Below are 24170 nucleotides of genomic sequence, written 5' to 3' on the forward strand. Positions count from 1 at the left end.
GATCAGGGCTGGTGTGATGTGTGCCAGAAGAGGAGAAAATCCCAAGCTGGTTTTTGGGGGGGGGGGTTTCCATTTTGGGCCCCCTAGTGATTAAATGCAATTTTATCAATTGTTATAAAAATTAGGTTCAACCCCAGAAGGGAGTCCACGAACCCGGGGGAGAGCCTTAGTAGGGCTCCCCTCCTCCCAGGAGCACTTATGAATAAATAGAGACGATACAGAATCTCCCAAAGCAAGGCAATAGCCCTTTATTTGTTACTGCTGCAGCAGGGTGTTTCGCAAGCAAAAGACCCCGAACAAAGGTGCGCAAGCTCCTATATAGACTTTTGAAATTGCCCCCCTCCAGCTCAACAAGAATACATCAGAATTACATCAAAAATTGGGAGGGTCTGGTAGCAGTGATCTGAGCATCTTGGACCCTGCCCCCATGTCTCCTCTTGCCCTCCACCAAAAACCCATCAAGTGAAACAAAAGATATTTACATTTCCCTATACCCCAGCCAAGTTAATCACACCCTTTTGTCTGACACTCAGGTATCAGGATGCCAGAGATTATCACTCAGGCAGAGGGCTGCTGAGTAGCTGGAGTGGCAACCCCCCCCCCCTTTGTTCCTGAGACAAAGAAATACTTGGTCAGTTGGGAGTCAAAATGGAGTGAGGCCTGTCTTCCTGTGCTGTTTTTCAGACATGTGGCCTTATTTGTTTCGGTACATTAATAACAATTATTATATATAAATAAAATACCTTAAAATTCTTACAACACAATCTTAATGTGGAACATGCCTTATGCAGAGTCAATCTAGCTCAGTATTCTCCACACAGACTGGCAGCAGCTCTCCAAGGCTTCAAGCCAAGATAGACCCATGTGAGGATGCCATGGAGGACTCACCCTGGTTCCTTCTGCAGATGCTCTAGCACAAGCTTCCTCAACCTCGGCCCTCCAAATGTTTTGGGACTACAACTCCCATGATCCCTAGCTAGCAGGACCAGTGGTCAGGGATGATGGGGATTGTAGTCTCAAAACATCTGGAGGGCCGAGGTTGAGGAAGCCTGCTCTAGCACTAAGCTACAGCCCTTCCCCAGGCATTCTTCTACAACAGCGTTGGCTGAAGTGTGGCATTTTTCCAGGACAGAGAGGAGAGGTCAGCAATGAGGTCAGTCTGTCTCCCAGGAGGGAGGGAGGGAGGGAGGGCTGCAGTCATCCTGGGAGGGCGTCCTGCCACACAGGCACACTCCCCATAACAGCAGAAGGATATGAAATAATCGGTTGAATTGAGGGTCAGAGCTGTGCAGGAATCCAAAGCCAGCAAGGGTCAGGGAAGGGGCCCTAGTTCAGAACCTGCTTTGCACAGAGAAGGTCCACATCTGTGCGAAGGGCTGGGAGAGAGCTCCTGCCAGTCATTGTACACAAGTGGTTCCCAAATGTTTGGGGGCCGTTGCCACCTTGGCTCCATGCAGGGGCGTAGCAAGGGGGCGGGGGAGCGGGCCGCCCCGAGTTCCATAATGGAGGGCGTGACAAATGATCAAGGAACAATTTTTTTCCTGAAAATGCCTGCTCTGAAGGTCTTATCTTACTATACTAGGGATTATATCGCTATATATGAAATTTCATGCATGTCGGTTAATATCTTGACCCCCCGCCACCAAAACAGCTGTTCACTTGGCTGTTATGTCATGAAGGCTGAAATTTCAGTTCAGTGGAGCACTTACTGTTGCCAACCCTAACCCTGTGGAAAGCCATCTAATTAGATTTTAATTTGATTTTGAGATGTTTTTAGGAGGTAATTTAATTATTGTTTGATTTTATACCAATGTTATGTATCTGATGTTAGCCACCCTGAGCCCGACTTTGGCCCGGGAGGGTGGGATATAAATAAAAGGTTTTTTTTATTACTTGTTATTATTCCTTTGTAAGAAAATATGAAATAACATAAAACCATTTTTGCGGGGGGGGGGGAAATCAATGGGGGGGTTGACAAGAAATTTTCCGCACCGGGTACCACCTGACCTTCCCATGCCTGGGGGGAGGGGTGACAAAAAATTTTTTGCCCCCGGGTACCAATTTACCTTGCTACGCCCCTGGCTCCATGTGTTCATCCCCATTTGGGAAATCGGTTTGCCCAACCCACCAAGGAAGACAATAACACAAGAAAATTCAAAACTGCAACAATTAATGGCACATTTACTCAAAATCCAATTAAAGTGATTTAGTTTAGTCAATTCAACAAAATGGATGAGCTTGTTCCGTCAATACATTCTCTGCAAAGTTTAGTAGTCATTTACAACTCCTCCAACAACCCCAGCAGGTAATCCCACTGCTCCCCAAGGGATACTACCACCCACTTTGGGAGCCCCTGGTGTAGACAATACTCAGCTAGATGGCCCATTAGCCTTACTCGGGAGAAGGCACCTTCCCTGCTTCTTTGCTACAGAATTGTCTCCAGGCACTTTCAAGCCTGCCTTCACTACTTTTTTTCAAAAATCGTTTTTGGAGATGCACAGGATTCTGCACCCATTGCTTCTTTATAATGTGCAGATTGTGGAATCTATGATCTTGGCAATTAAACAAGCGCGAAGGGGAGCACCCATACATGAAACCAGCCACACCTCCTACCTGGTGGCACTGCAGAAACCTGAAGGGCAGTGTCGGGCATTAAGTCATAAAGGGCCTGGAGGACTGCCTCTCCGCATATGGACCAACCTAGACCCTGCAATCATCCTCTGAGGCCCTTCTTCATGTGCCTCCTCCACGAGAGGTCCAGAGGGTGGCAACATGAGGAACGGGCCTTTTCTGTGGTGGCTCCGCGTTGGGGGGAAGAAGAAGAAGAAGAGTTTGGATTTGATATCCTGCTTTTCACTACCCGAAGGAGTCTCAAAGCGGCTAACATTCTCCTTTCCCTTCCTCCCCCACAACAAACACTCTGTGAGGTGAGTGGGGCTGAGAGACTTCAGAGAAGTGTGACTAGCCCAAGGTCACCCAGCAGCTGCATGTGGAGGAGTGGAGACACAAACCCGGTTCCCCAGATTACAAGTCTACCACTCTTAACCACTACACCATGCTGGCTCTCCTAGGGAATGTTCTCCCTAGGAAGCCTCACCTGGTGCCTTCATTACATGTCTTTAGGCACCAGGAAAAAAACATTCCTCTTCTCCCAGGCCTTTTAAATGTGTCTGTGGAAAGGAGCTTATTGGTTTGTTTGTTTTTGTTTAATTGTGTATTTTGTGTTCTCATTTTGTATGTTTATGTTGTGAACCACCCTGTGATCTTCGGATGAATGGCAGGATACAAATTTTAACAACAACTCTCACTTTGAATCTTATAACATCTTAATCCTGGCAAGTAGGTCCTTCAATCATGAGTCAGGATGAGCTTCTCAGGCTTCTGCAATTCCTGAGATGCCTCCCAGGCTTATCAGATACTACTTGTTAACAGCTCTGGCTTTCAATGCCTGCAGCACAAAGCGTTACAAAACCCATTGTCTTAAGCTTTTCTGGTTTTGCTGTTCAGTATCCTGGCAGATTACAAACCTCATTGACTCCCAAATCCTTTCATCATTCTGGATCAGTGATGCAAGGGATCACTACCTCACTGTGCAGGTTTTAATAAGGGGGGGGAGGGCACCACTCACTGATCATTGAAAGCCTCGCTGCAATAGTTCATGCACTGGTTACTTCAAAACTGGATTACTGTGGAACTGCTCTGTTCGCCCTCTGCGCCACGCATCCCGGGCGCAGTGAAAACCTGCTCTGCCGGTGCTCCAGCCCGGTCAATTTGTTGTTGTTGTTGTTCAGTCGTTCAGTCGTGTCCGACTCTTCGTGACCCCATGGACCAGAGCACGCCAGGCACGCCTATCCTTCACTGCCTCTCGCAGTTTGGCCAAACTCATGCTAGTCGCTTCGAGAACACTGTCCAACCATCTCATCCTCTGCCATCCCCTTCTCCTTGTGCCCTCCATCTTTCCCAACATCAGGGTCTTTTCTAGGGAGTCTTCTCTTCTCATGAGGTGGCCAAAGTACTGGAGCCTCAACTTCAGGATCTGTCCTTCTAGTGAGCACTCAGGGCTGATTTCCTTCAGAATGGATAGGCTTGGTCTTCTTGCAGTCCATGGGACTCTCAAGAGTCTCCTCCAGCACCATAATTCAAAAGCATCAATTCTTCAGCGATCAGCCTTCTTTATGGTCCAGCTCTCACTTCCGTACATTACTACTGGGAAAACCATAGCTTTAACTATACAGACCTTTGTCGGCAAGGTGATGTCTTTGCTTTTTATGAATAACCAATCAGCATGCTTGGAGGGGCTCACCTCCAGTGCCCCACTGCTGCCTCCTTGGTAATCCCACCGCCCCCCAGGGGGCACCACTGCCTACTCTGGGACCCAAGTTAAGTCCAGTCGCAGACGACTCTCGGGTTGCGGCGCTCATCTCGCTTTACATGCTGAGGGAACTGGCATTGGCCGCAGACAGTTTTTCCAGGTCACGTGGCCAGCATGACTAAGCCGCTTCTGGCGAAACCAGAGCAGCGCACAGAAACGCCATTTACCTTCCCGCCAGAGTGGTACCTATTTATCTACTTGCACTTTTTGGTGTGCTTTCGAACTGCTAGGTGGGCAGGAGCAGGGACTGAGCAACGGGAGCTCACTCCGTCGCGGGGATTCAAACCGCCGACCTTCTGATCGGCAAGCCCAAGAGGCTGGGTGGGTTTAGACCACAGCGCCACCCACGTCCCTTTGGTCTCAAATAGGTTTCTCCAATTCCAAAAAGCTTCCTGCTCTTCCCAGAAAGAGAGAGAGCGCAAATTGTAGAGTGGGAAGGGACCATCTAGTCCCAGGGATCAGCAACCTTTTTCAGCCGTGGGCCGGTCCACCGTCCCTCAGACCTTGTGAGGGGCCGGACTATATTTGGAAAAAGAATAATGAACGAATTCCTATGTCCCACAAATAACCCAGAGATGCATTTTAAATAAAAGGACACATTCTACTCATGTAAAAACATGCTGATTCCCGGACCGTCCGCGGGCCGGATTGAGAAAGCGATTGGGCCGCATCCAACCCCCGGGCCTTAGGTTGCCTATGCCTACCCATGATTCTAGTCCAAGCCCCTACAAAGCCATGGCAGGTGAGCTTTCTGCACACAGAAGCAGTTCTGTTTCAAGAGAGACAGAGAAGAAAATGTGCTTTTCCAGGTTAGCTCTCTGGTCTTTCACTTCTCTTTTCTCAGAAGCAAGAGCCATGAAGCCAAACGCATCTCTGGGCCTCTCTGCAAAATGCAAATGCTAACATGCAAATGCCAACCAAACTGATATCATCACTGTAAAATGCAAATGACAACCAAAGCGATGTCATGGCTGATGGAGGCATCCTTTGAGGTTGGACCACAACATATACAGCAACAGATAGCGGGGGGGGGGGGCTACATGTGGGTCAGTGGGGGCTCCCCACATATTGAAAGCAAGTGAAGGAATATGCCTGCGCAGCTAAAGAACCCCTCGGCCCACCTCTTTCCAGAAAGAGCCGCTGCTCAGTGAGAGAGCAGCTGCTTGGCATGCAGAAGGCACACCACCCAGCATCTGCAGGTAGGGCTGGGAAAAGGCCCCCTGCCTGAAACCTGGGGAGTGACGAGTAGGAGAGGGCTAGTCATGGCTGCTGCCCACTGGATGCCACTTGCGGGAAACCCCAGGAGGGAAGAGGGCCGCTCTTGCGCCGTCTCCTGTGAGTTTCCCATTGCGAGAAGAGGATGCTGGACTAGACGGGCCTGTGGCCCATTGAAGCAAAGGCTCTTAATTATGTTCTTATGTAATAGACCATTGGGAGCTAGAGAATAAACACCCAGAGAGGGAGAATCCGTCAGGAAATATATACACTGAGCAGAACTCGCTGGACCACTCCCCTAACCCGTTTTCTGTGCTATGCATCCCCCACATTATAGGTCCCTGACCAGGTCTTCTGCCACCCCCTTAAAACAAGGTGGGACATTTTGAAACAACAACACTCATTGATATAGCTCAGAAAGATCAGCTCTCCAAAACGCCAGTTAATGTCCTTTGGGTATAAGAGCCAAAGGGCCAGAGAGTCACCTAGTTATCTCCTCTGATAAAGGGCAGGGATCATCATTCCTCTACAGAGCCACAATCCAGAGAACATTATGTGACATATATCATTTAGCGTGGCAGGGCCTACACTTTGGAACTCCTTGCCTATTGATATGAAGCAGGTGCCTTCCCTGTATAAATTGTATAACATAAATTTTAAAAAAATTAAAAAAATTCCTTCCAGTAGCACCTTAGAGACCAACTAAGTTTGTTCTTGGTATGAGCTTTCGTGTTCATGCACACTTCTTCAGATATAAATAAAACACTGTGTGTCTACTGCAGAGTGCTGCCGAAGAAGAGTCTACGTGCAAACATTGCAGGGAAGCCAACATTCTCCCCCACTTCTCATTCCTAAGCAACCCAACAATGGAAAGAAACAGTCCTGCTTCTCCATCTTTAAAGCTGACTCCGAAACGACAACTAATCCAGATTGCAGCAGCTAGACTGGTAACCTGGAGCGGCCGCCAGGGCAATATAACACCGGTCCTAAAGGATCTACGTCGGCTCCCAGTACGTTTCCGAGCACAATTCAAAGTGTTGGTACTGACCTTCAGTATACCTGAAGGAGCATCTCCACCCCTATTGTTCAGCCCGGACACCGAGGTCCTCCTCCTCCGAGGGCCTTCTGCCGGTTCCCTCACTGCGAGAAGCGAAGTTGCAAGGGAACCAGGCAGAGGGCCTTCTCGGTAGTGGCACCCTCCCTTCAGATGTCAAGGAGATGAACAATTGTATGACTTTCCATAGACATCTGAAGGCAGCCCCGTTTGGGGAAGTTTTCAATGTCTAAACGTTTCGCTGTGTTCTGCTAGATTCTGTTGGAAGCCACCCAGAGTGGCTGGGGGCGGGGCAACCCAGTCAGATGGGTGGGGTACAAGTAATAAATTTATTCTTATTCTTAATATATTGGGGGGGAAGCTAAAACCTTGGAAACAGAGACCCAGGTTCAAACCCCCACTGAACCATGAAGTCCACTGGGTCTGACCTTGGGCTACTCTCTGCCTGTCAGCCCACCCCGCCTGTCACAGGGTTGTCATAGGGCTTGAGGACAGGGTCTGCCACCTTGAGCTCCTTGGAGGAAAAAAAGGCAGTATAGAAAGGCAATAATGAACAACATCTAGATGGCACCACATTGGTTACCCCCAAGGAGTCTCTGGGAGTGTTTGAAGCATTTCACAAGCAATAGGCAGAAGGCAAGAATGGCCAGTTGAATCCCTGCTCAAGCTATGAAATTCACAGGGTGACCATGGCTCAGTCTCCATCTCCTACCTCACAGGGAGAGGAGGGAAATTACATGCCATGCACCAAGAGCTCCTTGGCAGGGAGAGGGCATAAATATGTCAGAAATATCTTTATTTAGGCTAGTGTTCTCTCCCCAGAGCAGATAAGGCAGCCAAGGAGGTTCGCACAAGACCACTAAGTGAGTTCTTGGCACAGAAAAGACTCAGGCTGAACATTTTGTGTCCCGCAGTGCAGACTCTCCCTCTTGTGAGGTTAAAGCAGAGGGTGAATCCTGGGCTGTCCAGCGGGTCTCACACACGGGAGAGAGAGAAAAGATTTGAACCCAGCTCTCTTGCTCTTAGGCAAAAAGACTCAAGACTACTAGGCCAAACTGTGCTGTTTGCTCAGATCCAAATTGCACTGTGTTCTCCCGGGTAAGTGTGGGCACATGAGTCCCATACCAATTAAAACGGCATATTGGTGAAAGAAACTTATGCATACTATTGCAGATAATTGCTTGGCAAAGATGCTTTAGGCAAAGCAACATACAAAGAAATGTGCATTTTAGGGGAAACAGACTAGAATGCTCAGAAATTCTCAAGAGTACCTTTTCTTGAAAATATATTAAAAGAACACTAATGTGGAAAACTGAAATTAAGACTGCAAAATCAAGACACCAAAATGGACGGGTTCAGTCATCCCTACCAGGGAGTAAATCCACTGAAAGCAGTGCAGTTACTTCTGAGTAAATGCACAAAGACTTTCTTCCCTAATGTACCCATACAATCAATGCACGCCTGCTCAGAGGTAAGTCCCACTGAATTCAATGAGGCTTACTCCCAGGTAAGCACAAAGGGAATTGCAGCCTTTGGGGGTGGGGAACCTGACTAAGCTCACAAAGCTCACTAACTTAAGTGCAAGAATGCCAGTGGTGTGCTTGGAGCCCTTTGCACAAGAGTAGGCACCACTGACCGCTGCAGAGGTCATGTCAAAGCAGGCACCCTTAAGAACTAAAATGTTGAATGTTGTGTATTGAATTTGCGGCACGGCACAGTAACACAGAGCAGCCAGGAATTAGTTAAGGAAGGTAGTAATTGTTTTTAATTAGTTTCACCTGGGTTTAGCCCAAGTGCCTACATATAGCAGCAGGGCTGGGGTTTTCACGTGTCTTTTACCTGCTTGCTGCCATGAATAAATATGTTACTATACTACCACTGGATATAACACTGAACTTTCCTTTTCTCTGTACAGTAATTCTATCATTGAGTCCCGATTGAAGGAAATGCAGTGAAACACGCTAAGCAATTTTTTATTGAATGACTGGTTGCATTTCTACCTCACCTTTCCGACCACGAAGCTCAAGGCATACGGTCCTCCCGAGCCTCATCTAATCCCCACACAACCACCCTGCGAGGTAGGCTCAACGGCCTCCAAGGTCACTTCGTGGCTGAGCGCGGGGCGCGGCGGGATCTGAACCCACGGCCTCTCCCCGGTCCGCGTCCAGCGCTCTCCCCACTATGCCACACTGCCGCGCACGCCCCTTCCCGAAATTCCCTATCTCCCGCAAAGCGAGCCGGGTCCGAAGCCGCCGGCGCCTAAAGGATCGGTCTCCGGATGGTCCGCTTACCCAGCGCCGGCGTGACGATCCTGGGCCCGGCCGGCCGCGACGCGACGGCGGAGGAGGAGGGAAGAAGAAGCAGCAGCGGCAGCAGCAGCAGCAGCAGCAGGCGGCTGGCCCACCGGGCGAGGCGGGAGGCGGCGCGGCGTTGCTCGGCTCCCATCTGCGATCCCGTGGCAAGCGCGAGCGGCAGCCTCCGCGCGGAGCATCGCGACCGGCAGAAGTACCTGCGCGGGGAAGGGCGGGGCTAGCGGAGGGGGCGGGGCAGCTGGCACGCGCCGCCCGGGAACCCCTCGCTCCCTTCTGGAGTCCTGCGGAACTCGCGGCTGCTGGGTTTGCATCCCACACACAGCCCTGTGAGGTGGGCGAGGCGGAGAGGATTTGGGCTCAGATGCAGTGTGGCCTAGGGCAGTGTTTTTCAACCTTTTTTGGGCAAAGGCACACTTGTTTCATGAAAAAAATCACGAGGCACACCACCATTAGAAAATGTTAAAAAATGTTAAAAAATTAACTCTGTGCCTATATTGACTATATATAAAGTAATTTTTCAATTTTCCCCACGGCACACCAGGCAACATCTCGTGGCACACTAGTGTGCCGCGGAACAGTGGTTGAAAAACACTGGCCTAGGGGCTAGAGTGTCGGGCGAGCCCGGACTTCATTAAATGATCATCATTGGACTCCAAAGGGTTTTGTTGTGAAATAATATTTAATATTTATTATTTGTACCCCGCCCATCTGGCTGGATTTCCCCAGCCACTCTGGGCGGCTTCCAACAAAAATCAGATACAAAAATATAATAATAATAATAATAATATTTATTATTTATTTATTGAAAAGCATCGGGGCCGGCCCCAGGATCGTCACGCCGCCGCTAGCTAATCACAGTTCTTACAAAAACCGTCCTGAGACCTCCCGGTATAGGGCGGTATAGAAATAAGTAAGTAAGTAAGTGCCAGTGTGGTGTGGTGTGGTGTAGTGGTTAGTGTCAGACCTGGGAGACCAGGGTTCGAATCCCCGCTTGTTCACGAAGCACACTGGATGACCCTAATCCAGTCACTACTACTTTCAGCCTAGCCTACCTCGCAGGGTTGTCGTGCGGATTTAATGAGGAGAAGGAGAACCACATACTCCACCTTTTGCTCCTTGGAAGAAAGGCACGATAGAAATGCAATAAATAAGGAACACGAGACTTTACGGATGATTCTAGTCTAGGAGAAATCATTTTATGGCCAGCAGGTGGCGGTCATAGGGCCTCTGTGTCCTTGCAACGCTATTAAAAGCCAAGAAGAACTATCAAAGGTGCGACATCCACCTTTGGACAGAAAACCACCAGACAGGCATTCTTTGGCTGCGGACACACTGTACCTTTAAGATAAGGTTACCAGATTTTTTTTCAAAGAATCCGGGGACACTTTAAAAAAAAAAAAGGAAAAAAAATATTTATTTTTTTTTAAAGGTATTAAAAAACAGAAGTAATCTCTTCTGTGGTTTCCTCTGTCGTGTGGCCTTCCTCTGCGCCTTCCGGCTCTCTTGGAGTACTAGCCGCCATAGAGTAGGCTCGGGTCGGGGCTCCCCTCTTTTTTCTCCTTCTTCTTTCTCTCTCTTCCTTCTTCTCTTCTCCTTCTCCCTGCGTTGGCTCCGGGGTTTTCCTGGCCCCAGAGCACCGCTGGGCAGTCGGCTGGGTGGCCAGGCGCTCTCGCCCCCAGCTTGATTTGGGTCGCGGGGTGTGTGTGTCAGTGGTTCCCCCAGTTGATGCGCCGGGCATCCCCGGTTTCCCCTTGGCAGTGGCAGCAGCAGCGGCAGTCTCAGCAGCCCGGAGCCAGCCTGGTAGCGTAGTTGGCGCTGGCTGGCTTCAGGAGCTGCTCGCTGCCATGGCGTCCGCCATTTTGCATCGCCAGAAGTCCCCACATGATGTGTCTTGTGCCGTTGAACCAATCACGCAACATTCATTCCCTACTAATAAATCTACAACATTTAAAATATAAATCTGGGGACATTAAATGAAATCCGGGGACGGGTTTTGTCTGGGGATAGATTTGTAAATCTGGGGACTGTCCCCGGGAAACAGAGACGTCTGGTAACCATACTTTAAGACGTTTTTGAGACACATTTCCCCCTCAAAGAATTCTGGGCACTGCAGTTTGTTCAGGGTGGCTGGGACTTGCAACTCTGCTGGGGCAGGAGGCGAGGGGGAAACTACAGTGCCCAGAATTCTTTGAGGGGCTGAATGTGCTATCCAGGTATTGTGTGTAGGCAGCTGTGGTGCCTGCCTACGCTGCAACAGGCACTTCACTGTGCTTTGTTCTGGTGGGTGCGAGGGGGGGGGGGAGAGAGAGAGAGAGAGAGAGCACGTACACATACCGGTGATGGCTGGTTGCCCTGGCCCTCATCAGTTTCTGCTCAAGGCTTTAATGCAGGGAGCAGCAAAAAATTTAGCCGTGGGCCAGTCCACTGTCCCTCAGACCTTGTGGCGGGCCAGAGAAGCGGCACCGGGAAAGGGGAGCTGGAAGAAGAGGCGAGGGGGGCAAGCAGTCCTCCTCCCCACCTCCAGCTGCTGAGTTTACCACCCCTGGGGCTACCACTACCGCCACTGCTGCCAGGGCCGGCGCGTCCATTTAGGCGAACTAGGCAATTGCCTAGGGTGCCAAAATGGAGGGGGCGCTGGCCAGGCTTGGTGCGGGACGGGCTAGCAGCAGCTTCTCCGCTGTAGCAGAGAGGTGCTGCTTGCCCCCTACACCACCACCCCGGCTCCCGCTAAAGCAGGCTTGGGCGGGGGGCGGGACGGGTGAGCAGCAGCTTTTATGCTACAGTGGAGAAACTGCTGCTTGCCTCTCCACCCCCACCTCCTGCTAAAGCAGGCTTTGGCGGGGGGGGCGGGGGGAGCCAGAAGGTGGTTCGCCTAGGGCGCAAGAAGCCCTAGCACCAATCCTGACTGCTGCTGCTGCTTCTTGTGGGTACCGGTAGGCAGAGTAGGCTCGCCCGCTCTCTGGGCCACAGGAGCACCAGGGAGGTGGCGGCGGAAGGAAGATGAGTGGCGCGAAAGGGCTGGCTCTGGAGAGGGGCTGCCTAAAATGGCGCTCAGTCAGCTCAGCCCAGCCCCCTTCCTCCTCTAGGCAGGGCGGGGAGAAGCCAGGAGGAGGGAGGGAGGAGGCACCGTCACAGTGTGAGTGAGGGAAAGGGGAGGGGGGTGGAATGGCGCGCGGGGGGGGGGGAATGGCGCAGCCCAAACAAACAGAATCCCCATGCCAATCCACGGACAGTCCACGGGCCAGATCCTGAAGGCAATTGGGCCTGATCCGGCCCGTGGGCCTTAGTTTGCCGACCCCTGCTTTAATGCATCAGTCAAAGCATTGCTTGGGTTTCACAGAACGGCAGGTGCAAGAGAGGCAGAGATGCCTGGCTAAGTACCAGCTAAGACGTTGATCCAACAAGCCACGAAGAGGCCCCTGCAGCTTCCTTTTGAAGAGCTGGACTGGCAAAACTCCGAGTGCCTCAAGTGGCCAGAATCTCAGGACTGGGCAAGCAAACAGGCACTTTGGGCTTCACTTTTACAATCCCTGCGTGCTCCCCACTCTCTGTATTTTAAAATGTTTTCAGCGCATGGCTGAGAAAGTTCCTCTTAGATACCATTCACAGCCCTGCCGGAAGGAAAAGGCCGGCAACTATAGGTAGGATTTCAGGGGAGGGGTGTTTTGTTGTGTGTGGTTTAACTTGTTTTTGACATCCCTCTCCACAACATATCCTTTTAGGAAGGAACTCGGAAGGTTGAACAGGAGAGAAAGCCTCTCCCAGAAAAATAACACCAGGAGCTATCAATTTCGCATTTCCCATTTCGTGCTCCTGTCTCAAACTGCTGTTGTGTGATACAGCAGGGTGTCAGTAGTTCACAAAACTGTTAAAATTTGAGCTCAGAATCGTAAGAAGAATGCTTTGGGAGACCAAGAGATTAAGGGGAAACAGAACAGACAAAACAAAACCGTCCCTTTCACGCGGTGGGTTGCAACTGGAAAAGAATTAATGGAATCAAGCAATTAAAGGGTTTGAAACTGGGGGAAGAGGAAGCCTTGACTTGGGGTCTTTATGACCCCCCCACACACACATGGTCTTGCAGCCTTATGGCATTTGACATTACAGGACTTGAGTGTTCCCAGAAGGTCACTATTTTCAGCTGGGATGTAATCACCTACTAGCAAATTCAAGGCCCTACCAGACTTCTGTTTTATTGAATGAAGGTCTGTTGATGTTGGGTTCTTTCAGTTTCTCATTTCCACACACACCCCAAACTTAACTTCATTCATTTTGCAGCAGCTTGTTGTTGTTATTTTTTTAATCCATATAAAAAATCATCAGCATTTTAGTGCAGATTTCTCCCAATCAGTACATTTTTATTGGCCAGTTTGACTAATGCACACATTTTTGCAAGCATAGAATAATGGAATCGTAGAATTGTAAAGTTGGAAGGGACCCCAAGGACCATCTAGTCTAGCCCCCTGCACGGCAGGAATCTCAACTACTGTAAAGCATCCAAGACAGAGGGTCATCCAATCTCTGCTTAAAAACCTCCAAGGAAGGAGGGAGACCATTCCACTGTTGAATGTTCTTCCTGATGTTTAGTCAGAAAATCCTTTCTTATAACTTGAAGCCATTGGTTCAGGTCATATCCTCCAGAGCAGAAGAAAACAAGCTTTCTCCATCTTCCATTTATTTTGTGTGTGTTCAAATAAATTTTATTTCTTAAAAGCATTCATACAAACGTCGCATTTCAAAAAGAGGATAAAAACAAAGAAATTCCAAAAATACATCTCTCATATTCAACATTCAAAATTCCTATTACATTTTCCAACTTTAATTCCTCTCTCCTTTATCTAATATTATTGCAATTACAAATTTTTCTGCCAATGTTATCCCATTATCCCTCCCCCCCCCCCAACTCTCCCTCACCCATGCGTGATCTCAGTATCTTACTTTCTAACCCTTAGTTGTGTTAAATTTTTATTGGATTATCATCTGTTAATTTTTATTTTCTCATTCTTATTTTCCCCTGCACGTTTTACACCATATCCATCAAAATATCAGTTCCGGAGCAGTGTACTTTCATGTATTCCTTCATCCATTCCCATTCCTTTACTATTTCCTGATTTGAGTGACCTCTAATGTTTGCGGTCAATTTCACCATCTCTACAAACTCTCAGAGTTTGTTTCTCCATTCTGCTAGTGTTGGGGTTTTCTCCCCATTCCAATTTTTGTTGATTAGCAACCTGGCCGCAGCCGTAGCATAAAGGAAAATGTTTTTCTTATTTTGGGGGGAATCTCATCAGATATTAACCCTAATAAAAAGGATTCTGGTTTTCTGGTAAAAGAATTTTTAAGTAATTTCTTTAATTCATCATAAATCTAACTCCAGAACCTTTTTGTAACTTTACATCCCCACCATAAATGATAGAAAGTACCTGGTTCCCTTTTGCATTTCCAGCATAAATTAGATTTTTTTTTTTTATAGATCTTAGATAGTTTTTCGGGGGTGGTGTACCAACGATAGAACATCTTCATCATATTTTCCTTAATCGTTGAGCATGCCATGAAGTGCATGTCAACCTTCCATAATCTCTCCCACCTTTCCAACTCAATTACATGTCCAACATCCTTTGCCCATTTAATCATCACATCTTTAGTTGTTTCATCTTTCAACTCCCACTCCAGCAAGAGACTGTACATTCTAGAAATGATCTTTTTTTGGGTTGTAATAATTCACTCTGTAATTTTGATATGCTTTGTTCGAATCCTTTCTTTTTGTCTTGATTAAATCTATATACTAATTGGTGGTGCTGTGGGTTAAACCACTGAGCCTAGGGCTTGCTGATCAGAAGGTTGGCAGTTCGAATCCCCACAACGGGGTGAGCTCCCGTTGCTTGGTCCCAGCTCCTGCCCACTAGGCAGTTCGAAAGCACGTCAAAGTGCAAGTAGATAAATAGGTATCGCTCCAGTGGGAAGGTAAACGGCGTTTCCGTGCACTGCTGTGGTTCGCCAGAAGCAGCTTTGTCATGCTGGCCACATGACCCGGAAGCTGTACGCCGGCTCCCTCGGCCATTAACGCAAGATGAGCGCCGCAACCCCAGAGTCGGACACGACTGGACCTAATGGTCAGGGATCCCTTTACCTTTACCATCTCCTCTAATTCTGTTCTTTTCCAGGCTAAACATGCTCAGGTCCCTCTCCCTGCAACTGTTGCCTGCTCGTTTATACTCTCCTTTCGTGATTTCCCCTTTCTTCCATTTCTTATTTCCATTTCTTTCATTTCAGGAGAATTCTCTGTGTGTGCGTGTTTTGCTTGCGGTTGCACTGCAACATGAGTTTTGTTGTTTTTTAAGGCCGCATGAATGATCCGTTCTTGTGTGGGCCTGCTCATTGAAGATAAAAGGGTGCGGTGCTCAATGACCAACATTTAACAAGAACACAGACAGATGTTATCCTCTGGGAGGAGACAGCTTATTTTGAGGGCTGATGCCACAACATTTTGTTGGCACTGGCACAGCTGACAATCCCTGAGCCTTCAACAGAAAGCATTTACTGTATTTCCATTTCCACCCTCCCAGCATGGACTCCTTGACCCTCTGTTGAGTGATGATCACCTGTTGTGGTTAATGAAAGAATGGATCATGCTTAATTTCTAAAACATCCACAGTGACCCATGGCTTTGGGGGTGAATCCAGGAAGGAGGAGGCACAGGTCTCTCGTCAGGGGGCAGGAAGTGACCTCCTGCTTCCAGAATCTGTCCTCATGCTTCCCATACAGTGACAGATGATGGCTCAGAAGGCCATGAATTTCCACCCAAATTTGCTGAAACTGTAACACCCTTCATGGCTAGAGCTCAATAGAAGGACAGCAGGCCAAGGGGTTCATTTTTTCCACTTAGAACAACGGAACCAGATCTGGAAACAATAAACGCTTGGGCAGGGAGCAGGGGTGGGGGGTGGAATCTGCAAAACTGGAACGACGCTTTTTTGTATTTATTTCATAAAATGTATATGAATGTAAGAAACCTCAAAGCGGTCTACAAAAAGCTAAAACAATCAAAGTCAGGAAAAAATTACAACCACACTTTAGAACATACAAAAGTTAAAATACTAAAACGGGTTAAAATTAACCCCAACTTCCTAAGCATCTGAACAGACTTGTCTAAAGAAGATAAGCAGGCGCTGAAAAGAGCACAGCAAAGGTACTTGCTTGAGATCAATAAGCAGGGAGTTCCAAAGTGTAGACGCTGCCACACTAAAGAGTCGGGTGTGACGAATCATGCCTGAGCCTGGGTATGGTCAGTGGCCCAGAGCGTAAAGAGTTAACACCCACTCTAGATGACTGGCAGCTCAATCGCAGAGGCGGGGCTTTTCGACCTTTAAAAGGGGGAGAATGGCAGTTGGGCGGTTGTTGTGGGTCAGGGATTGAGGGTGAGCGGGTTGGAGGTTAGGCTTAGGCTAGGGAAGGAAAGACTTTTATCCTGTTTAATGTTGTAACCAAGCTTACGTACCTGAAGAGAAAAATTTGTAACCGCTATATACCTGAACATCCATGTTATTTAAGTTACCTCAATAAACATATTTTGTGTTTCAACGTTCGTGGACTCTGGCAGTGTGTCAGTGCCTCAAGAGGTGTGGCTGAGGGAAAAAGCACTAAGGGTTTCCTGTGATAGAGGGAACGGGGGGCTTATTTTCCTGGCATACAGAGGACTGGGCAGTGAAGCCAAAGGTGCCACGCAGTTGCCAAAAAGGGAAGGCAAGCTGCAGTAGTTTGGGAACCCAGGGCAGGAGATCCCAAGGTGGCAAGAGTTGGTTCGAACGTGAAGCACTGAGGTACCCCAAAGACATCTCTCATATTAACACTTTAGGATTCATTTTAGTCGTCGGTGAAACCTAGGGAGAGACACGGTCTGGGGAAACGTTTTACAGTGTGAGGGCTCTTGGAGTGCAACGAAGGGTCTCTCACATTGGGTTCTTACAAATGCACAGCAGGCAGTTCCTGGTAGCAGTGCCAGTTCCATGGATTAAAAGTGATTAAGCAGGAGCATGTGGAGTAAGGCTGTTCTGCAGGTAAACTGGTCCCAAGTTGTTATGGGCTTCATATGCTAATAGTAACACCTTGAGCACCTGGTAGCGAATCGGCAGCCAGTGCGCGATATGCTGAAGAGGCCTCACTCCCATCCGCAATTCGTGCAGCCTCTCTAGCTAGTCTTTGAGGATTTCATCAGGCCACACCTTGCCCTGCTCCTGCCACCTGTGTCACCCTTTGCACCCTCCTCGAGGGTTTCCCCCCGGCTGGGATGCCTCCTCCTTGAACTCTGACAAATGTTTTTTTTTTGCTCACCTGGAATGAGGAGGAACAGGTGTGGAAATCAGCCTCCTGTGCAAAGGTAACTTTGGCTTTTGTTGCCCCACCCTCTTTCATCTCTGACCCTGCCCACCAAAGGGCATGTGGCCCCTGGAAGAGAAAGCGGCCCTCGGGCGGGAAAAGGTGCTTTGCACCTTACATAATTAAGACGGGGTGCAGCAGTAACAAAACTTCTGTGCATCTTCTGTAAATATTAGACAATAAGGAATTTTTATGCACATGGCTACAGCCTGACGATTAATATTACACAGTAGAAACAACAACAGACAGTCACGGTATCTGTACCTCAGATAAAATACAGAACCGTGTATATCACTGGAAGAATTGTATTAATATGAAACTAAACTGACAATATCATCATACAAAAAGCATTCATAGATATTTCCTCAGAGGCAAAGCCTATATATGCTTTAAATCATCAAAGTGCTGGTACAAAGTGCAATCTACAAAGTGCAATCTACAAAGTGCCATATAATGTTCAATGTAATGTTAAAGATGGTATTGCAAATGTCTATCAGATGCGTGGGTCCATCCTCACAATTTATACAAAGTCACTTTTATCATCAAATCAGAACTAGGATATAAAACATAACTAAGCTATTCAAAGTGCCTCAGACTCTCATCATTGATTTGATGATAAAGTCCAGACCTTGAAGAAACTGTTGGTGAAACGGGAAGTTTGAAGCTAGCCACCCGTCGGGAGAACACACCCACATGTTGGAGTGACTTTGTGTAAATTGTGAGGATGGACCCACGCGTCTGATAGACATTTGCAATACCATCTTTAACATTATATTGAACATTATATGGCACTTTGTATATTGCACTTTGTAGATTGCGCTTTGTACCAGCACTTTGATGACGATTAATATTGCCTGTTTCAATGTAGCTTCCTCTGCAGCTTCTGAAATTGCCACACATTTAGCAATACTAATCTTGGGAGAGCCCACTATAATCTGAACTTCTGCATTTAGTGAGCTGGTTAAAAATTAGCTATGGCTTCATCCCTTGGAAATACGGAGAGAGAGAGAGAGAGAGATCTACTGGGTGCTCAAATCCTTGTGTCTGCTTGCTCAGAATTCAGTCCCACAGAGCCGCCTGCATCCCAAGGAAATGAACACAAAATGGCGGAGCCTTTTATTGCCTTAGAACACAACGTACCTTTAGAGCACATGGCTCCCTGCCCCCCAAAGAATCCTGGGAAGTGTAGTTTAAGGGAGCTGGGAAATGTAACTCTCTGAGGAGTGCAGTACAGTTCCTGGGATTTTTTGTGGGGGAAGCAATGTGTTTTAAGGGTATGGTGTGTATGCAACCCAGACCTCCGTGCCGAGTGTTTTAGAGCTAAGGTCGGGAGAGGAAGGCAGCGATCTAAGGGCACGCCAGCTCTTTGCACTCAGTTTTCCCGCTGAAGGTTCTCCTCACCATCACCACCCAGCTGCTATTTTCCCTGCCAGCAAACAATATGGTTATTAATACCTTTTGCGTGTCTGCGTGGAAGACACGTGAGGTGTTGTAAGAATTTAAAGAAGGCTGATCGCCGAAGAATTGATGCTTTTGAATTATGGTGCTGGAGGAGACTCTTGAGAGTCCCATGGACTGCAAGAAGATCAAACCTATCCATTCTCAAAGAAATCAGCCCTGAGTGCTCACTAGAAGGACAGATCCAGAAGTTGAGACTCCAGTACTTTGGCCACCTCGTGAGAAGAGAAGACTCCCTAGAAAAGACCCTGATGTTGGGAAAGATGGAGGGCACAAGGAGAAGGGGACGACAGAGGATGAGATGGTTGGACAGTGTTCTCGAAGCTACTAACATGAGTTTGGCCAAACTGCGAGAGGCAGTGAAGGATAGGCGTGCCTGGCGTGCTCTGGTCCATGGGGTCACGAAGAGTCGGACACGACTGAACGACAACAAAAAGAATTTAAGGTCTTTTATTTATATATATAATATATATTATTAATTCACCAAGCAAACACAGGAAGAACAGGCCTCACACCATTTTTCACTCCCAAACTGACAAACTGTTTCTCTGCAATGAGGAAGGAGGTGAGCAGCCCTCTGCCTGAGTGATAGTCTCTGGTGTGAGAATTCTCAGGTTACCACCTCTGACCATCCCAATTTGTGGTGTAATTCTGATGCATGTATGATGTTTGAAGGGGGGCAATTTCAAAAGTCTATATAGGAGCTTGCGCTCCATTGTTTGCTTGCAAAACATCCTGTTGCAACGGTTTCTAATAAACAAGGCCTTGCTTTGGGAGACTCGGTATTGCCTTTGTCTTTGTGCTGCGTTGTCGGGAAGGGGCTCTTAAATTATAGCGCTCTTCCCGGGGTTACAGACTCCCTTCTGGAGACGGACCCAGTTACAGAATTTTTTATATCAGAGGGAATAAGCTTCAGCAGGAAAATGGAGCGAAGATGGGCGAGAGTCGGAAACGTCTTCTCTCCTGCTTCCCCCTCAAATGCCAACGGGTCTTGTTCGGTGGTTGCGTTGCATAGGAATTAAAAATGCTTCAACATAGGCATTGTAATTTGGTATTGATGTAATAAGGCATATGTTGGATCTTTGTAATTGAAAACTAATAAAAAGTATTTATATAAAAAAGAAATGCTTCAACATGGGAATTTATCCTGAAACTCCTGTATTGGGAAGCTTTTTCCTTCTTTTTGCGGCTGGCGCTGTGGGTTAAACCACAGAGCCTAGGGCTTGCTGATCAGAAGGTTGGCGGTTCGAATCCCCGCAATGGGGTGAGCTCCCGTTGCTCGGTCCCTGCTCCTGCCAACCTAGCAGTTCGAAAGCATGTCAAAGTGCAAGTAGATAAATAGGTACCGCTCCGGTGGGAAGGTAAACGGCGTTTCCGTGCGCTGCTCTGGTTCACCAGAAGCGGCTTAGTCATGCCAGCCACATGACCCGGAAGCTGGATGCCGGCTCCCTCGGCCAGTAAAGTGAGGTGAGCGCCACAACCCCAGAGTCGGACACGACTGGACCTAATGGTCAGGGGTCCCTTTACCTTTACCTTTAAGACCCCTAGATCCTTTTCACGTGTACTTCTGGGAAGCCAGGTGCCCCCCATCTTATATTTGTGCATGTTCTTCCAGTGTCACTTGCAAATTGGATGAGCATCTCCTCGATTCCTTCATTTATAGATGTTGAACAGCAACGGGCCCAGGACAGAACCCTGCAGCACCCCACTTGTCACTTTTTCCCAGGATAATGAGGATCCATTAGGGAGCACTCTTTGGGTCAGTCAAACCAGCTACAAACCCACCCAACAAATCCACCGAACAAATCCACCCAACAATTACCTTGGGTCCACATTTTACCAGCTTCCTCGGAAGAATATCATGGGGGACTTGGACAAAAGGTTTACTGAAATTGAGACACACTATTTCCACATTATTCCCCTCATCCACCAAGCTTGTAACTCTATCCAAAAACAAAACAAACCAAACAAAAAAAAAAGCAATGAGATTTGTCTGGTATGACTTGTTTTTGAGAAACCCATGCTGGGTCTTAGCAATCACAGCATCCTTTTCTAAGTACTCACATGATCAAAAAGGATAGAATGAAAAGAAAGGGGTGTTTGTAAAGGGGGGGGTAGCAGCCAGTCTACAGACAAAAGGGGATTCCATTTGGATTCCGGTCATAGACCAGGGTCAAGTTCTCAAACCAACACACCATTTCCGGTTTTGTGGAGTTTGTAAACCAAATCGTTCTTAAACTGGGCTGTTCTTAAACCGAGGTACCACTGTATTTCCATTTGTTGCCCTGCCCACATCCACCAGGATCATGGGGTTGCCAGAAGGAAATGTGGCCCTTGGGCTGGAAGAAGCTCTCTGCCATTCTGTAGATGCTGCCGACCACGGATGGAGGCCCCCAGAGGTCTTGTTGTTGTGGAAATCTCCTCTGCCATTGCTGCTCCACCAGCAATTGTGGGGAGCGGGGGGAGAAATGGGGGGTTCCCACAGGATACTAAGTCCCCTCATTCACCCAAGGTGCTCATAAACTGCACCCCTCCTGGAGTTTGTGCCCATAGGTGTTTAGGGAAGCTTTTAATATTTGATGAATCATGGTATTTTAATATTCTGTTGGAAGCCTCCCAGAGTGGCTGGGGAAACCCAGCCAGATGGGCAGGGTATTAATAATAATAATAATAATAATAATAATAAAACAACCAGAGGTGGTGGTGAGGAGATTAAGAAAAGGTTACCAGATTTTTTTTTCAAAGAATCCAGGGAAACTTTTTTTAAAAAAAACAGAAAAAAGTTTATTTCCAAAAAAAATATTTTTAAAGAAAATTAAGAAGTAATATCTTCTCTTCTGTGGTCTCTTCTGTTGTGCGGCCTTCCTCTGGGCCCCCGCCTGATCTCTTGCAGGAGCGCAGTTGGCTCTGGCTGGCTTCAGGAGCTGCTCGCTGCCTTGCCGGAAGTCCCCATATGACGTGTCTTGTGTCTAGTTCTTTCTATATTTCTTCAATGAAGATGTCGTCTGGATGGAAGAGAAGGAGAAGGAGAATTAGATTTTCCCACAGGCCTCCACATTTATACCCATCCTTCAGTCCCAGGTTGGAAATGTAGCTGGAGTCAGTCCAGACGCGGCCCTCCCAGGCCAGGTGGGAAAGGCCTGCCAGGCAGGAAGCAGCTTCTGCAGGACTCCCAGCAAGAAGACCTGGGAGGTGGGTCTTGAGCAAAGAAGGGACAAGGGAGTTGGCTGTCTCCACGGTGTTGTGGCTTACCTTCTTCAGCCTTCAGCCGAAAGCAGGCCAGGTCCGGCCGAATAACCGTCATCTGCAGAGGAAAGAAATATTGGGGTCAGATGGGAGCAAGAGAGCACAGAAGCAGCGCCAAGCCAGAAAAGCCGGGTCTCGCTCTGTCTTGGGCCCAATCCCTTGTTCCAGAGGACCTCCCTGGGTCCTGCAACCTCCTGGGCAGAGGTGGAAGGGCAGCAGCAGCAGCAGCAAAAGGGGCAGGAAAACCCTCTGGCCTCATCCTGGCGCCAGGGACACACACCGCTGCATCACTCAGCGATGTGCTCTTGGAGGGATGGAAGCAACCAGAGAAACGAATAGAAGAAAGCGAGGTACGTACTCTAAGGCGCGGGTATCTGCGGGCAATTTTCAGTAGCAATGAAATGCTCCTGGCGGCTAAATCCTGAGCCTCACCGCTTTCACCCAGGGCGTATCCTCGGAGGTCCTGCAGGAGGAAAGAGCGTCTCAGAGTCAGGGGCCAGTCTGGCCAAAGTGGCCCCCACTGCCCCCACCACGGAGTCCCTGGCACTTCTGGACCATGAGGGTTTGCCAGCTTTGGTCTTGGACCAAACGGGGGGCCAAACAGGCTCTGTGCCCCAGAAATAGGGCAGTCCGTTGGCTAAGGGACGGGGAGGGGGCAACCCTATAACCACCCCGATGCTATCGGGACACTTACAGTTAGAAGTTGGAGGAGGGTGCCAGGATTAGGCGCTGCTATGAGGAGACTTCCCAGAAGGAGCCTGTAGTGCTGCTTGAGATTCTGTGGGAAAAGAGAGGAGAGTTTGAATGCAGGGTTAGAGTCTGCAAGTGTGTGAGCAAGAAGAAGAAAGAGGGAATTCAAGACAAAGGACATACCTCTCGGTCCTCCTCCATTTCTGGGCCCTCCAGTACTGCTTCCAAGGTCCTATGGAGGATCAAACTGAGCATATCGCTGCTGAATTTGGGGTGCATAGTACTGCAGAGATGAAAGGGAGAGGGTTTGACGCTGCCTGCCTCCTCTGAGTCTCCCTTGCCCCCTTCTCCCTCCTGCCTGCTCTTTCCCACCCGGAACTCCCCCTGGAGTTCTCCCCCCACAACCCCACCCATGCCAAAGACCCCACTCACCTTAGCTGGAGGAGGGCCTCCAAGGCAAGGGCCAGGGTGAGGGGGCTCCGAACCCTGGAGTGCTCCAAGGGCCGCAAGATGTCCTGGAAGAGAGCAGAGGAGGAAAATCAGCTTTTTCCAAGGCCTCCAGAGGACAGCTCTGACCCCAAACACCAGGCTTGGCTTTCCAGGGGAATGGCAACCCCATGCCCTAAGCCGGCAGGGTGGTCCTCTCCGCAGATGCAGAAGCCCTAAAGTCCCTCCTTCCCCCCACCTCCCCGCGGGGGTCCCTCACACCACCCATCACTCACCAGAATGGCTTTGGCCGTTTCCTGCTTGGAGCACTTCAGGGTTCGGAGCTCAGCTGCCTGGCAGCTCTGGATGACCCCCAGGAGTTTCAGCTGTTCCTCCTCCAGCAGCTGAAATGCAAACGTCAGGCTGTCAGTTCCGAGTGGGGGGAGGGCTACTCCGCATCTGAGACTGCAGAGTGGGGGGCAAAGAGCCCAGGCAGTGGGGGGGGGAGAGGTCTGAGGGATCCAGTCCCTGCTCTTGTTTTCTCCGATACTCACCCCTGCGGAAGGGATGGGGAACCGCAGCAGAACTGCAAAAAGAAGGACGTGGGAAGAGGTGAGTACCTGGCAAGGCTATTCCAAGAGTTTTCTCCTGGATTCCAAGTCCTACTGCAGGGGTGGGACACCCCAGGACTTGGGGGCCAATCCTGGCCTCCTTTCCCCAGAATGGGGCACCCCAGGGAAGGTGCCCCTCCCGCTGACAACTGCTCCCCCCCAGCCATGCCCCACAGCCCTGCCCCCTGCTTCCTTCATTGGACCCCACAAAACAGGTTGGCAGCTGGGGGGGTTGGGTTTCCAGCCCCTGGCCCGATGGACCTTGGCTTGGATGAGGCCATCTGGATCTTTGCATCCTTTGACTAGTTGCCCCCCCCCCCATGCCCATGCCTGCCACTTGCTCACCTGGCGCCACGGGCTGCTCTGGGCCTTGCTGGGGGGCCACCTTGTGGCAGCAGCTGAAAAGGCGC

At 49.0% G+C, this 24170-nt stretch overlaps 1 protein-coding gene and 1 long non-coding RNA gene across 2 annotated transcripts in view; both read right to left on the bottom strand.

The window, feature by feature from the left end:
• Positions 1 to 8996, bottom strand: part of SEMA7A (semaphorin 7A (John Milton Hagen blood group)) — a gene marked incomplete at its 5' end in the record, with an annotated part of 56035 nt that extends 47039 nt beyond the window's left edge. Inside the window, one exon of the mRNA XM_033160719.1 lies at positions 8933 to 8996. Coding sequence (XP_033016610.1) covers positions 8933 to 8996 — 64 coding nt within the window. The remainder of the gene's footprint in view (positions 1 to 8932) is intronic.
• Positions 8997 to 22375: 13379 nt separating this feature from the next.
• On the bottom strand, positions 22376 to 22945 carry LOC117053084. Its single transcript, XR_004427353.1, has 3 exons — positions 22907 to 22945; positions 22728 to 22811; positions 22376 to 22496 (listed from the first exon to the last, which is right to left on the bottom strand). It is a non-coding gene; the product is annotated as an uncharacterized LOC117053084 (long non-coding RNA).
• Positions 22946 to 24170: the final 1225 nt, after the last annotated feature.

The sequence above is a fragment of the Lacerta agilis genome, chromosome 9 (genome assembly GCF_009819535.1).
Source record: "Lacerta agilis isolate rLacAgi1 chromosome 9, rLacAgi1.pri, whole genome shotgun sequence".
Taxonomy (NCBI): domain Eukaryota; kingdom Metazoa; phylum Chordata; class Lepidosauria; order Squamata; family Lacertidae; genus Lacerta; species Lacerta agilis.